The following is a 15,935-nucleotide window of genomic DNA, read 5'->3' as shown; positions in this document are numbered from 1 at the left end:
CCCTAATTAAAAGTTGCCTCAATTATAAAATGGTTTGGAACATCCTTTAAAACATTTTCCCACAGCTGATGACCTCTAAAGCACAAGAAAGCCTTCAGTAAAGCAAGAATTCTGCTCTAATATTTATGCCAAGTTACTAGCACTGACTATCAAGTAAGAAAAAAGAGTCAAGATTTCACTTCAAAGCACTATTTAGTTAAAGATGAATTACTTGACCCTTTGGCAGTGTACAATGGAACAGAAGTCAAAGGTACCCAAGTTCTTCCAGTCTCTAAGCAAATTCAGCCCCATATCTATAAGAAAATACCTTTGTGTTAGAATACAGCTCATTTTTCAGAAGAAAAAATATTTAAGCTAATAAAGCTTCATGGAAGCCTCGAAGAGGGCAGATAAGTCTTCTTCTGTCTGGGGACGTGGTGATAGTTTAGTCACTCTCTCCTGCAAAATTAGAGAAAAAGTGGATTACAGAAGGTTGCCAATAAAATTAAGCAAACAGCAGCTGAACTATGAGCCTTTGTGCTAATGTCCTCCACAGAGAATAATAAGGTTTTGCGAATAAGTAACCAAGTAATTAAGGTTGAAGCATCATCAACAGTACAGTACTTTCAAGAACATATTAGTTAAAATTGCCTATAATTAAATACACAGAAGCAAGATTAGAGTTTAGCTCAGCTGCAAAGTGAAGTACTTCAAACAGGAGTCTTGTCAGTCACAGATGTCAGTACACTGGAGGATATTATGCTGGGAATACAGTCTATTTTAAAATTCATTTGCCAGCATTGGAACTAGGAGTTCAATTTTTAGGGACCAAGACTTTCAAAATACAACAGCTCTCAAAGCCCAGGAACCACTGTAGATGGGAAGCGTAAACGGTGCTTGCAGCTCAGGCTCCAAATAAGAGACAGCAAGGGATGGTAGTGAAACCACTTAATAAATAGCCCGACACCTTGGAATCAGAACACAAAACAGTCGTAGTTGGTCTTCATTTGGATGGACATTCAACAGAATTTTTGTGTGCTGAAGTCCCACTGACCCAAATGAAACTCGGGTATATGCTTCACTGCTCTGCTTGACATAACAGCAAAGGCAGGGATGGCAATTCAGGAAAGCCCCACACAACCGAGGATGAGGAGCTCTACTAGAGCAGCTATTCAGTTAATGCAGCAACGCTCAGCTGAAAGGACCTAACATTAATGTACTGGTCACGATTAATACTTCTACGCTTTCAACAATCAATGATTTTAACATTTATTGAAAGACAGGGAAGAATTACATCTGCAAAGACAGAGGCCAGGCCTACACTAGGAACGCATCACCTCCAGATGAATGCACTGCATTTTGGCAAGAGGGAGTTTCTTCTGCTACAGCCTGTTGCAACATCTCCCTCTTAAAAGGGGCTGTCACTGCAAAAGCTCTAATTTCCCCCTCGCCACATTTTTCACATATGACACGGTGACTGTCATTTGCTAGGGGCCTTGCCTCACATGCTGAGTGGGGTGCTGGGGAGGAGGCTTCTCCAGCCTTCTGCCTCGAGGAGAGGCTCAGCTCAGGCACCCTCCTGAGTGAAGCAGAGACCGCTTCCACACTGCAGTGCTGCAGCCGCTCCGCTCTCCTCTCAGCCCGTGGCGGCTGCGATTTGCAGATGGGCTGGATGTGGTTACACAGCAAGAGAGGCCGCTGCTCTGTGAACTCAACGTTTGAAATATTGGTCTAGCATGGTGAGGAAGTCAGCTGTGAGATATTCACGTTCGTGATCATGGTCAGCAGAGCTTGTGATGAATCTGAAAAGTGCAGCTTTGCATGCATAACTTCACCTACATCAGAAGCTTTGCTGGTGCAGCAGTAGCAATCAAATGACACCTCTTTCCTTATCCCTGACCAGTGCTGCCATGCACACAGATCCGGCCAAAGAAAAGGCTAAGATTCCTCTATGCAATTTTGAAACCAAATGGAAACTTCAAACAGCACTAGGGCAAAAGTAGGTTGGTTTTTTTTCAGACTCACAATATGCAAAATCTAACAACTCAGTGCTCAAGTACTCAGTAAATACCTCAGACTTGTATTAGGACGCTCTGGGCCAAATTACACTTTTGCAGCCCTGTGCACTGAGATGCACAGAGTGATCTGCAAAGTCACACTGGGTGACAGGAGACAACCACCCTGACAGACCATAGCATTTCCCAGCTACGATGACAGAAGGCTGCCAACCTGTACGCCTCGACACAGAGGCACCAGCGCTGCCTCTGCATGAGCCTGCTGATATTTGCTGGTGCCCAGACAGCAAGGCCCTGGCTCCCTCAGTCTGACTCAGCGCATTCTGGTCTGGTGCCAAAAATGAGCAGCTCCAGGCTCATGGGTGGTTCAGCCCCACGGTAGCTGCCTCCGGGATATCTGCAGGGGGCTGGGAGGGTTAGAGAACATCTCTCATTTTCAGTCCCTCCCATCTCTCCTCAGACACCATCACAGGGCCAGCCACCTTAGGCCTTGGGACAGCACCTTCTCGGCTAGACTCACTGCTGCCTGTAAACAGGATCGATCTCAACAGAAAAGGAAATCTCACTTAGAAAGGAAAATAAAATTCTGTTTTAACTTCGAGCATAAATGTCTGTCCTAACGGAGTTCCCACCCCAAATCCTAGCAGTTAGAGTTGATTAGAGTTTTGTTTTCCTGTATGGACTAGGTCTGTGGGTAATAATGGACTATCCCCATTCGGTCCCCATGTGTTGCCTGATCTAGTTGAGAGGCGTCTCTGCCCATGGCGGGGAGGTGGGATTATATGATCTCTAAGTTCTCTTCCAGCCTAGGCCATCCTGTGATTCTATGATTGAAGAACAATAATACATTTTCATCATGTTACATTTCACATACAAAAATGAGGTCTCAGAAATTATTAAGGCATCTTATTTTACACAGTGCAATTAATCATCAACACTATGAGATGACAGTAAGTGAATTAAAAGTCAGTTTGAGCTAAGCTAACAAACAAACAAACAAACCCTTCAACATCTTCTGGTGAACGTTCTCCCTGCCCCAGCTAAGCAAAACACGCCTTCAGTGACAGGCTGTACTTGTGATGACAAACTCAATTGTTTTAAAGGAACATATTTATCAAAACAAATCTTCAAAATGCTCCATAACAATTTACATGCATAATCTATTTGATGGGCACTCAGGGACCCTAGTTTTCATCCTAGCTTGGCCACCGCTCTGATGTGCACCTTTGTGTCATTTTCTCAGGTATAAGACAGGAATATTAATATTTACCTTCCACTATAAGTTGCTCTGAGATTTGTGAATGTGAAAAAAACTAGACATAGTAAGAGGTACTGCTGTAAAAAGCAAATAACCTTCCAGCCTACAAAATTCTCATTTTTTCCATAACATTTATTTCCCTTGCTACTTCGTGAAAATAAATCCTAAGCAGATGGAACAGTTCATAGTATATGAATCAAATTGTCTTTTTACAAGGAAGACACTGGATTTTGATTTTGGAGCAGTGTGTTGTTTTTTTTGCAATGTCTTTGTGAGCACTGAAACAATAAAGGGTATTACAAGTTTAATCTATATTATCCCACGGGACCTTATTTCAAATTCTGATGGCAGGTCAATGGAACAAAAAAGCCATCTGGGAAGAAAAGTGCAACTTTTCAATATGGAAAAGTTTAACGCAAAGTGAGCTTGATCACTCTTACCAGATAGCATTTGGTATTAAGGCTTTATCTATAACCCATCCTGCATACATAAATAACAGAGGTAGTATCCCCTTTTTAAAAAAAATGTGATATTTAAAAAAACCACAAAACCAAACACCTCGTCTTTTTTTTTCTGAATCCATGCATGCACTTCATTTCACTGAAAAGAAAAACCTGAACTGGACAGAAAAACAAAATGCAGTTGACCATCAAGAATTTTCTCCATTTTAATTGTTTTCATGTAGGACCAGAAATAATATTTGCTTGAAAAGAAACATGTCTGGTTTTTTTTTTCCAAAAAGCTGTTCTACTTTATTTGACAAGAAAAACTGTTTTGCCTTCTGTCTTACCTGAGGCAGGGTGCCTTTGACTAATGCAGGGATGTCTGCTTTAGAATAACCAATTGCAGCTAAGCCATCATCAACATTCAGATCAAATAGGAATTTCCGGAGCGTGTCTGCCAAAATAAACCCCGCATCTTTGATTCTGGCAGTGCGGATGTCAGCTCCTAAAATAAGACATAATGCCTTGACTGTAGGGTGGAGAGAGGGAAGGAAGCCTGTTCTGGACTTAATTTAATCATAATATCAGCTGAATACATATCCATACATATCAGTCACTGCTGTAAAAGCAACACTAAGTAAAAAGAGGCACCAGTCTTCATTTTACAGTTGGAATAGTTTGTAAAAGGCGAAATAAAACGAGATCAGGAGAAACAGGTAACTGCTGCCAGAAAGACTAACTGCCACATGAGGTTAACTTCCTTTCCCTCTGTGCTTACAGGGAGAAGTGCTTTTCAGTTTGACTAACTGCTGGGAGGAAAGAAGCATGAACGTCAATGGCATTTATTTTTATGGACAGTGTGCCAAATGCTAACTTTAAGGCCTTGAGTTTGCTGACATCTAGAGGACACGGAAACCACTGACTGTTGTGTACAATTACACATCCAAAGAGAGGACTAGTGCACGTAGGCACTAGACAAAGACAGGAGATGGCAAGGCAGTGTTCAAGGGGTTAAGTAAATCCTAATAAAACGCTACTTGAATACATGCTGACTTGTGTAGGATAATGCAGAAGTAAGCAGAAGGAACTAGTATCTTTGAAACATCCATGGAGCAGTAATGAAAGCATCAATATAAAATTAAAAAATTAAAACCACTTCTTACAGAATAGCTTGCTTCCCCTTCTTCAATGAATGGTCAGGACTTATTTTAAAAAAATAATAAAAGCATGTCCAGATGGAAGACACGGGTCCCTCCATATGATTTCTTCTCAAAGTAAGCTGAGCTAAATTTGTTCTCTGTGTAACCTCAGTGATGTTACACCAGAACTATGCTAGGTCCAAGGGCCATCCTGAGAGATGAGTAAGAGCACAACATAGCTACAGGAAAAATATTTTCTCTGATCCTCATGCAGTTCAGTGCAACATTCAAAGGGGGTTTAGTGAACAGGAGACAAACAAGCTCATCTGAGGAGCTCAGATAGTGATTTTACCCCTGCACTCAGCACTGGTGAGGCCACATCTTGAGTTCTGTGTTCAGGTTTTGGACACTGAAGCACTAGAGTTGTGTCCAGAGAGGGGCAACAAAGCTGGTGAAGGATCTCGAGCACAAGTTTTATGAGGAGCAGCTGAGGGAACTGGAGTTCTTTAGCCTGGAGAAAAGGAGTGTGAGGCGAGACCTTACTGCTTTCTACAACTACATGAAAGGAGGCTGTAGCGAGGTGGGGGTTGGTCTGTTCAATCAAGTAACAAGTGACAGGACAAGGGGAAATGGCATCAAGTTGCACCAAGGGAAGTTAGGTTGGCTGTTAGGAAGAATTTCTTTACTGAAAGGGTTACCAGGCATTGGAACGTGTTGCCCAAGGCAGTGGTGGAGTCCCCTTCCCTGGAGATATTTAAGGGTTGAGTTGACATAGTGCGTAGGGATATGCCTTAGCCAAGGACTTGTCAGTGTTAGGTTAATGATTGGACTCGATGGTTTTAAAGGTCTTTTCTAATCTGGGCAATTCTGCGATTCTGTGACATTCAGGTAGTAAGAGTGTCAGTACTGTAGTAGATAATGTCGGAAGAAATTGATAAATAAGATATGAAAGGGTCTTTACAAATTCTTATGTTATTGGGATTAAGCCACATAGTCAGAGTTTATCCTGGATTTTGCTGTAGAGGAGTACCTGGGACATCAATCCAGTATCTTTATATAGTACATTAAAAGTGAAAGGGAGGAGGGGAAAAAAAAGGACAGTAAATGTGAAGGGCAGTTTTAAAATACTGCTGTAGTTCTAGTACTTTCTTTTTGCACAAGCTAAAGGATACATTAGTCTTTGATTGCACTTAGGTGTGCATGTGGCCAGAAATTTTCTATTTCAACTGTTTAAGAACCCACCCAGGGAGGTATTAAACTTTTTCTGGCTGTACCCAAATTCACAGCTGTGCATACACACAACATAACCACTTAGTAATCTGCTTCATGTCATAAAATACGTTCTTAGTCATTGCATTTGGCAACATGACAGATTTGAATCTGCTACAGCAGTCAGTTGGACTCTGGACTGGAATCAGAAGTAAACACCCCAGATGGGAATTAACAAATTCAATTCCACGTGACATGTTTTCAGCAAAGTCCCTTTACAGCAAGGCAGACAACACAGTTAAAATCTCTACTGAGAAAATTAACAGAGCTTTTACAGACAGATTTTACGGCAGCAGTTCACACCACAAAACCTAAAGAAACTGCAAGGAGGCTGAGTTCAAATTCTCTGATATGCTGTGCTGGCCAGTTATCCAGAAACATTTTCTAAGTCTGCTTTGAGTTGTGTTATTGCTGCAGGAACACAGACACTTTGTAGCTTAATACATGACTCCAACTAGGTTTGTGTTCTGGTTTTGACCACAGATATGACCGCATACTTTGAAGGGAGGTTGAACATACTGCAGCCAACACTTATAAAATAAACAGTATTTTCTCCCAATGTATTTTTTCTGACCATGTTGTTCTACATCCTCTTTAAAATACTGTGATATTTTCACTGTCTGCATTATAAGTTCCACTCTCCCCTGAAACCCACAATGCTTTCAGATTGCTTTTACAAGGAAGTCACACATGACTGGATTGCTGTGACTTGCACACAGAAGCCTGACCATACAAGGCACTGGACATAAATTTTCCAAATACCAGAGGAGTTGCCCTAACCAGTTTCTCTCTATGCTGCTGCACACGTGACTCTGATCGCCCATTAGCAAACATGGGTATTAGCAGCAGTTTAGCTACAACACAGAATCGAGTGCAGACAAAAAACCCCTGACCTTAAATAACCTTAGATATAAATAAATTAGCCCACCACAGAGTCAGCTAGACTGCCCACAGCTCCAGGATTATATCACTGAAAGCTGGTTTATCACACACAGTCATGGTGGGGATGGGACGAAGAGGTATCCTTTCTCCAAGACACCTTCCAGTGATGGGCTGCACAGATAACACAGCAGTTCATGACAAGGTAATCTTTAAACGAGCCATCAGCTTGCTGCATTTACTTTTACTCTGTTTAGAAGCAGAAAAGGCCACTTTGTTCATTAACCCACTTTCAGCTATCACATGTGTCCACAGAATAGGTACCCTGTGCTTTTCCTTGACATCTACTCTAAACTATTCTCCAAAAAGCATTGAGACACTCTTTACTGTTTTGTAACAGATCTACAATTAATTTCAGCTGTCCAGTTTTCTAGCAAAGAATCAGATTTCTCCAGCTTGCTTCTCTAAGTACGTCATCCAATGTAAAAATTTAGCATTATTCTACCTAAGTTTGCATTCTGTGTAACTCGAACTCCAGAATCTTGGTTTTGAAACTTAAAACACTTGTGACAACCAACTACTATTGCTTGCACATATTTCTTTTCATAGAAGTAATTTCCAAAATTTTGGAATTAATTCCATATGTATGAGCAAGTTGTATCCATAGAGATTCCTACCTAGTATCTCTGCAGCTTCCAAGTGCCGCTCAGGATGTATCTGTGCTGTGAAAGCAAATACTGCTGGGGATGTCAGCACCACAGAAAGGCCATGTGGCTGGGGGTAAAAAGAAAACGAATAAAATCACATCAACAGGATATGTACTTTCAGCTTTAATGCTCATTAACGTAAGATAACAGAGAATTGAAACATATAATATGAAAACAAAGATAAACCAAGCTTTACCACCAAAGAGTGATCCACATTATAATCCTTTGGTTTATAAGTTTTCACCAAACCAGAAATAGGGTAAGACATTCCATGGCTGGAACAGAGTAGAGAGGTAGTGGTTAGGGCAGCTCTCCTGGTCTTTGGAAAATTTCTGTTCAGTCATTGGGGCAGTCTTCCATATGCAAGTTTCTTAGGTAGAGGTACTAAAAAAGTATTTAAGTGCAGGTATGGGATGGGTATTAGGCACAGACAACCTCATCCCTCTGCACCTTAGGGACCTCGCTGTAAAACACACTATCTCCTTATTTTGTGAGTGTGAAGTTATATTGCTCCAGTGACCAGACTGAAAGATGCTCAGTTACTAAAGTAATACAGATACGCCAAGAATAGCATAACCTGCATCCCTACCTGATCACACTGCCTGAAAAAAAATCAACACCAAAATATAATTAAAGAATGGGCTTGCTGAAACAAAACGAATTAAAGGAAGGTCTCTGAAGAAAATGACTGCTAATAACTTCTCCACGCATTTCAAGCTCAGGCTTTGCTTCTCTGAGATTTTCACCCATATGCAGGTACGTTGCCATGCAATATAAATTACAGCTCATTTCAGCCTGCTGAGTGCCTACTCCACAGGCAAACTTACAGGCAATTGCATCAGTTCAGGAATGGCATAAGATTACCTCATTGGTGTCTCACTGCAGAGCAGCTGGCATGATAGTCAACATTTTAAATGTCTTCCACCCCACCATGTCTTTCACCAGGCCACGCTTTGTAATTTTCACGACCGGATTATCCCAAGCCAGAATACACAATCCTCATACATATAAATGCCAAGAGCCCATCAATTTCTCACGACACACAGCTCTCCCTGCATCACAGGCCAGGCTACAATGTCTTACTATATAATCAGCAAGAAAGGTAGCGATGTCTTTGGCAATCTGAAACAAACACTAGCTAGAAGCTGACCTCACATGGGGTTAATATTTTCCTGTACTCACCAAAGATGAACACCAGCATTGCCAAAGCCAATACCAGCAAAGGCACTTGCTAGGTGCATGTTGGCTCTTGCTTCGAGGTCTTCAGGGTTTCTGATGGCCCTGTGCACCACGGAGACAACAGCACCAGTGAATTCATAAACGGATTGGTCATTCAGGATGGAGAATGGAGAGAGGGCTTCTTTACAGACAGATATATGAAAACCTCTAAGGTAAGCTGAGATAAAAAATGCTAGAAACAGGGTCAAATCACACTTCAGTCAGAGAACAATCCTGCTTCTGGATCAGCAAGTCGATCAAACTGGTTCAGTAACTTTTCTAGAAACTGAGGAAATAAAGTGAATTTAGCCTTATTCACCTCAGTGGTGGTTTAAATAATTCTATTCAGGAGCTTTACTAATTCAATGTATAGCTTCAAGATAACTCCAGCTTTCTCAGTATCCCATTAGATGGTGGTCTGGACCCCATCATCTGTGCAGGAAAAGGATGGGGTTCCCAGCCTTCTGACACATCAGACTGCTTGCGTGGTTTGACAACATGGAGAAAAAGTCTCATGAATAAATTCCGCATGAACAATAAACAACTATTTTGACTAGCTAGGTACTGTAAAAAGTCATTTACAAAACATCCTGCATTGTTCTTTAATAGGAAGTGCACATAGTATACAAAAGCTCTGCACAAACTAAAACTTCATTGCAACTTCCAGCTAAGTCAAAACATAATCTACATTGAAGGTCTTCTAAGTATGAACTAGTTTTCAGTAAAAGCATAATTTTGCACATCTGTAAGTGCAGGTGGTTGCCTTCTTGATGGATGTGTCTTAATTTTCACTGAAGGTCACAGAAATTACTCCAGTAGCTTTTTCTTCAGTTTGTTACATAATCCCCTTACACTGTCATAGAAAGAGGATTCTTGGAAAAATATGTGAATGCTGCTGCCACATTAACTGAGCAGCTTGAAATACCTTTAACTGAAGACTTATACAATACATTCCCAGAGGCATTAAAAAAAATCACTTTCTCAAGACAACCTAGCAATATTAATTTTACTTTCAATTTAATTTGAAAAAAAAACTTTTTGCTTTATTTAAGAGAGATCCAGGGTAGAAAAATGAAGGTTTAATGTAGTAGCTTGCCTTATTTTAGCCTAAAATTCAAGCTCTTCTAAGCCCCTGTTTTTGGGCACAGAAGAGCGAACAGGCTATGAAGTGGGTGGCTGTAAAACATCGTACCTTTTCAAATATTTAGCCACAATGCGCAGCGCATGAAGAGCCCAGACATCACTGATGGGATTGCTGCCTTGGTAAGCTGGTCGGTTGATTGGATTTGAAGGGCAGGGACTGCGCATGTGGTTTTTTCGGTGTACGATTCTAGAGCATGACTAAAAGAAAGAATAAAAACCGAATTATTTAAGTGGGAGAGCTCTATTTTACTGCCCCACTTTCCTTTGAAGCAGATTCTTTTTCTTTACTTCTGGCGTTTAACAGTTGCTGAGCATAGAAATACAATTTTATAGACAACTGGGAGGATGCTGGGTGGGCACTTCCAGAGTGCTTCGCTCTCCAGCAGACACCCAGAAGATGATCCAGACACAGTCACAACCTCACACCGTGCTTAAAGTTAGGTTTTGGTATCTTGGAGTGCAACACTTTCCATGGAAAAACACTGTGCATCTGCAACGGGTGCATTTCCTTTCTGTAGGGTAGGAACCATAAAAGGCTTTAGCACTGGAAACATAGTAAGCCACCTTTCCTTTTAAAGTATTGACCTTTAAGAAAATTAGGAGTATGTGGAACTGCCAACGGTCTCATCTCCCAGACAGTCGTGAACCTGACCACATGGAGAAGGGGCACTGCCTACAGTGGTACATTTTGATGTACAAAACCACAGACAAAAACACTTTCTTTTATAAACAAATGTCTCAATTCCATTATAAACGTTGCAGTTTGGGATACTTCACCAAGCTTGAGAAATCACGCTTTATACACACCGTTATACAGCTGTTACTTTAATAGACACAGCAAACAGAAGCAAATTAGGCTCTGGCCCTCTGAATAGAAACTTCCATGCGTTTTGTGCAGATAAAAGCTGTAGGTTTAAGACGAAGAAAATTTTGTGCCAAGTGAAAAGCACATTATGAGAGAAGTTCTGAAGGTGGTCATAACTGGGCTAAGACCCTCCAGCATCCCATAAGCCTTCACAAATTTTTGTTGATACATTGTGGCTTTTATCAGAAAATTCTTGTTCTCTACTTCTTGCCCTGTCTGAGGCATACTAAATGGTGTTGCAATTGTGATTAATCATCCACCTGATCTCTTAAAAAAGAACATTTGGTCTCTTTTCCCTGACAACAACCATACTGGAAGCAAATGGTTTCTCCAGTGCACTGCAAAAACATTAAAATTTCTGCAAATGAGTGATTTGTTTCCACACATTCTGAAGGAGGTTGTGAAATGAAGCAGGAGGAAAGTATAACAGAGACCACCCCAACAAGAACAGAAAGGGAGAAAAAAGATTATCCTTTTTTTACTCCTAGAGTATATTTTTTTCTACAATCATCATAGTAAAAACACAAAACTGTAATAAACTCAAGTAGCAATCTACACAGAAAACTCACCAAAGCACATCGAAACCACTGTTGGCCACAATTCGCTCAGGCATAGACAGTGTGTGTAAAGGGTCAATGATGCCTAATGTTGGCTTGATGGCTCTTGAAGCAATACCTGCAACATGTTAAGTGAGGAAAATGAGTTAAAGATTTTTTTGCAACAAAATAGGACGTGACAAACTTATTCATCAAAATGTAACAATAATAAGGGGTAATCATTTGAAGCTATGAAGATAAAAGCAAGAGAGAGCAGGGAGAATAAGAAGTATCTGTAAATGTAAGTTTTTTTGATTATAAAGTTCCTGTAAAAGACTTCTACAGTTTTGAGACTTCTGCCTGAAGTGAATTATACCAGACAACGTTCTGTCTCTACTTGGAACCCACCCCGAGCAGCCCATAGTTTCAAGATGTCCATGCTGAGTGGCATCTGCAGCCGTATTTTTAGATTTGTAACTTCTGTGAACAACCAGAGGGCAAGACTGGTTTGTGTCTGCAATCAATTGCTATTGCTAATTGCTGTCTTCAGCCTTTGTAATAACCATGCCCTCATACTTTGGCTGAGGGGGCACAGATGGAGCTTTGGGAGATACAGACAGACAGACACAGACTGATTGACCAGGTATAGACTAGAAAACTCAGTGAGCTATGGCCAGAACTCCTTGGCACATCCACTTGGGGCCCAAGTGCTGCAGACTGTGCGACATACAAAATCCACACGTTCTGAACTAAAGCCTCGAAACAGCTGTGAAGTGCAAGATGACATTTTAGCCCTAATCTTTATTTGCCAGCAATGAAAAGGCCAAAGGAAGACAGCACCCCTCACTTGCATAGCATCTCAAGCCTGAGCTTTCAAAAGTCAGGAAAAGGAACATTTGTTTGCAATTACACAACAAAGAAACAGAAGCCTTAAAAGCATAAAACAAAATACAGAGGAAATAAGGAACAGTTGGTTGACCTTGAATATAAGTAGAAATTTCCTCTGCAATTAGCATTTTCTGCCATTTAAGAACTTGAAAGATTTTAGTTTCCTGTTTTGACTTCGAACTATAATCCACTGTATTACATAGTTTTTTCATCATGTTAATACTGTATATATTTAATTCAAGGAGGAAACTTTTAAGCTCTTCAAATTTGCCTGTAGCAGTTGAATCAAACAAAATGACACCTGAAATGACATGCAGTATCCCTTGCTTTCAAGGCAGGGAAATGATGAAGACATTGGGAAAGCGATTGTCTTGAATAGTGGACAAAAAAAAAAACCTCACCGGTTTTTACTTTTAGTTCTTTGAAGTCAAAAATGGCAACACCAGTGGTTTCACTTCCAGTTCCAGATGTCGTAGGAACTTAAAAGGAACAATGGGGATAACAACAAACAATAAGTAATACATAATATTGCAAAATAAAGAAAAACACAATAGTAACACCTCAAGAAAGATAGGATACAGGAAATCTCCAGAGACATCCCTGATCCAAAGCCAACAGGTCAAAGAGAGACTGACACTTTGATCTCTTGTCTCAGTAAAAGTCCAACTCAGCTAAACAAGACAAATTTATGACAAAAAACTGTGATTTTATGCACCACACTCCTCCCCTCCTGCTTTACCTGCAATGAGCGGCTTGAGGGGCTCTGTGACGGGCTTCCCTTTCCCGATGGGGGCGTTGACGTAATCCAAGAAATGTGAGGTCGGGCTGGAGGCAAAGAGGTTGGCAGCCTTACAGGTGTCTATTACAGATCCACCTCCAACAGCAACGTAGGCGTCGAACTCTCCCTTTTTAGCGAACTGAATGGCGTCCAGGAAACTTGGAACACAAGAAAAGCTTTCCAGTTCATCAGGAGAAAAATAGCCCGAGAAGAAACTAACTATTAAGAGCAATGTTGAGGTCACCAGTGGGTGTTTCGGCAGCTGTACGGAACGCCACAAGAGCCTAGGCCCTACTCAGAGAAGCACGCTATCAGAAGTAAATACCTTTCATCTGTCGGTTCCACCCGGACATTATCGTACATCTCAAAGTTTACACCATATTTTGCCAAAGAATTCAACACTGCCTTTACAGGAGGGAGCTGGGAGAGGTTTTTATCCGTCATCAAACAAACTCTTCGGGCACTAAGATTCTGCAGGTCCTACAATAGTAATGAAATTAAAACCCAAACAACTGGTATAAAAATCACACATTGAACTGTTCAAATACTAATCCAAACCTACTGAACCATTTAATAATAATAATAATAATAATAATAAAAAACCCTGAAAATAGTTGGTTATCATAAAATTTTTGAAACAGTATCAGCTAAAGAAAAAGGGGATTGACCACATACATATAGGATGCAGAAAACCGCATAAAACTGCCAAACTTAAGTAGTTGAACTCTTATGAGAGAAGAAAATTTAGGATAAAGATGTCAAACTAGTGAAAACCCCATGGAACCACTTAAGATTACAGTGAAATGCAAAATATTTGTTAAAAATATTTTTTCCTACACAATTCCTGTAACATAAAAAAGCTTTTCCACAGGGTAGGTCACACCTAACTGCCTACCAAAACATGGCATTACAATCTTGAAAATGTAATATTGAATATGAATTTGTTGATGAAAAATCAAAATAAGTTGGCAGAAAGAAAAAAAAAAATACTACATTCTAGCCTTTGCTAAATAAATTGTCACAATAGCTACACTATACTTGCTAATGCAAATAATCCCAACCTGTTTAAAGACAGAAGTTCTAACTTCATTTACTATCTGACTATTAATTTACTTTACAAATTTGCAAATTAAAAAGAGAACTGTTAATGCCATAAGTGTCAAGAAAGGAGGAAAAAATTACAATTTAAAATAAAAAACTATAAAGGCAAGCAGGAAAAATGTACCCAGGTAAATCATCTCACGCTGATGAAGCAAAAGTTCTACACTTTCACAGTGCAAACTCAGAGCTGAATAAATATCCACCTAATTTAATGGAAAGTCTCTGATTCATTTTAATGAGCACTAGAAGAGATGAAAGTGATCTTGAGAAAATCCTGGTGAGTCACCAGGATTCAAAACTTTTTGAATGAAATTTCCTGTCAGAGAAAAATATTGTTGCGTAATTCCAGCAAATTATCAATGACCTAATTATTCACTAAGTTACATTTAAAGTACTCGCTTATACCACAACAATGCTGATGTAATATGCTTCTGTTCTTTAACCAGCAGTATTTTTCGACCTTTTTACACTGGTGTATATGACTACACATACTGCAAAGCAGTGGTAGTTCAGAGACACCATATATAAGCTTTCCCTCGTAAAATGGATTGATAGCACCAGCAGCCCTTTAGAAAACAATTTTTTGCCAGTGATGGACTTATTCTATGGAAACTTACCATGCCAACCTCTTTAGTAACTCCTTCTCCATATCGAATGTTTGAAATAGCCATCTAAAACAAACAAACAAACAAAACCAACAAAACCACAACTTTTTTTTTGAAAGACAAAGGGCATCTAGTTCCAAGCAGTCAAAGAGAAATAAAAATATTTACTAATGTAAATGTTTGCAAAACATTTCTTAATTGTTAAATGCCATATTTGCAAGTATACAAAATACTACTTTTAAATCAAATACATTTTATTATTAAATCTACCTCAAAAGCATAGTCTGTATCTCTCAGGGTAGGCCGTTCAGGTACTGCAATAAAAATGAAACAGTAAAATTAGTGAACAAAAGGTGACTTCAATCTGTATCTCAATACAGATTGCTTTTAAAATCACCATCATATTTGCACAGGTCATCTTGGCTTGTCTGAGTAAGTTACCCATTTAATCCCTTGTTATTTGTGAGCTAAAGGATCCAAGTACTTAGTATGTTTTATATCCAACTCAGCAAAACAAGTGTTTGCTCCTTATTTCAAGAAATAATTCCTTCCTACAAAACCTGAGAAATTTAGCAGGAAGTTTGCAGAACTTGTTTGCAGTCTGCCAAGGCCAGAACACACAGCGAGTAGAACTGAGTATCTGCAGGGCATACAGGCTGCTACACCCAGGTTGAGAGGTGTTACAAATGTGTAGGGGCTACATGATAACCTTCGGAACAACTTTTAAGACAAATCCAGGAGACATCTTCCATGTGCACCCAGATAGAGAACATCTTCCATAGGTGTGAGAGTAATACTGACAAGTGTTTACACTTCTTTTTACTTCTGCCTGGTCTGAACTTGCAGGTGAAACTGAATTGCTTGCCTTCAAGTTGAGAAACTGCATGTGCTGCTAATAATAAACAGAGGTTTAATAAAGAATCAGTGTGTCACTACCAACTTTATTTAGTAGAAGCTATTTATAAGGATAGCATTTCAGTCACATCCTCTGTCATGTCATTCTTGCATGAATTTCCACAAAACTCTACATTTCTTGCATACCCTGATTTTGCCACAAAGTGAAGCAAACCACGTCAACTGAAACAGCCCATTCTTCTCCAAGAAAAGATCAC

At 39.9% G+C, this 15,935-nt stretch overlaps 1 protein-coding gene across 1 annotated transcript in view; it reads right to left on the bottom strand.

The window, feature by feature from the left end:
- Positions 1 to 22: 22 nt before the first annotated feature.
- Positions 23 to 15,935, bottom strand: part of ADHFE1 (alcohol dehydrogenase, iron containing, 1) — a 17,448-nt gene continuing 1,535 nt past the window's right edge. Inside the window, 13 exon segments of the mRNA XM_009865047.1 lie at positions 23 to 438; positions 4,043 to 4,200; positions 7,660 to 7,756; positions 7,886 to 7,964; positions 8,872 to 8,970; positions 10,100 to 10,226; positions 10,229 to 10,248; positions 11,485 to 11,590; positions 12,741 to 12,818; positions 13,079 to 13,275; positions 13,443 to 13,597; positions 14,836 to 14,889; positions 15,094 to 15,137. Of these exon segments, the coding sequence (XP_009863349.1) occupies positions 355 to 438; positions 4,043 to 4,200; positions 7,660 to 7,756; positions 7,886 to 7,964; positions 8,872 to 8,970; positions 10,100 to 10,226; positions 10,229 to 10,248; positions 11,485 to 11,590; positions 12,741 to 12,818; positions 13,079 to 13,275; positions 13,443 to 13,597; positions 14,836 to 14,889 (1,254 nt within the window). The 5' untranslated portion in view covers positions 15,094 to 15,137 and the 3' untranslated portion in view covers positions 23 to 354.

Source organism: Apaloderma vittatum, unplaced genomic scaffold (genome assembly GCF_000703405.1).
Source record: "Apaloderma vittatum isolate BGI_N311 unplaced genomic scaffold, ASM70340v1 scaffold18912, whole genome shotgun sequence".
In the NCBI taxonomy this organism is placed as follows: domain Eukaryota; kingdom Metazoa; phylum Chordata; class Aves; order Trogoniformes; family Trogonidae; genus Apaloderma; species Apaloderma vittatum.
The sequence above is the reverse complement of the archived record's forward strand: the minus strand, read 5'-3'. Positions and strand labels throughout refer to the sequence as shown.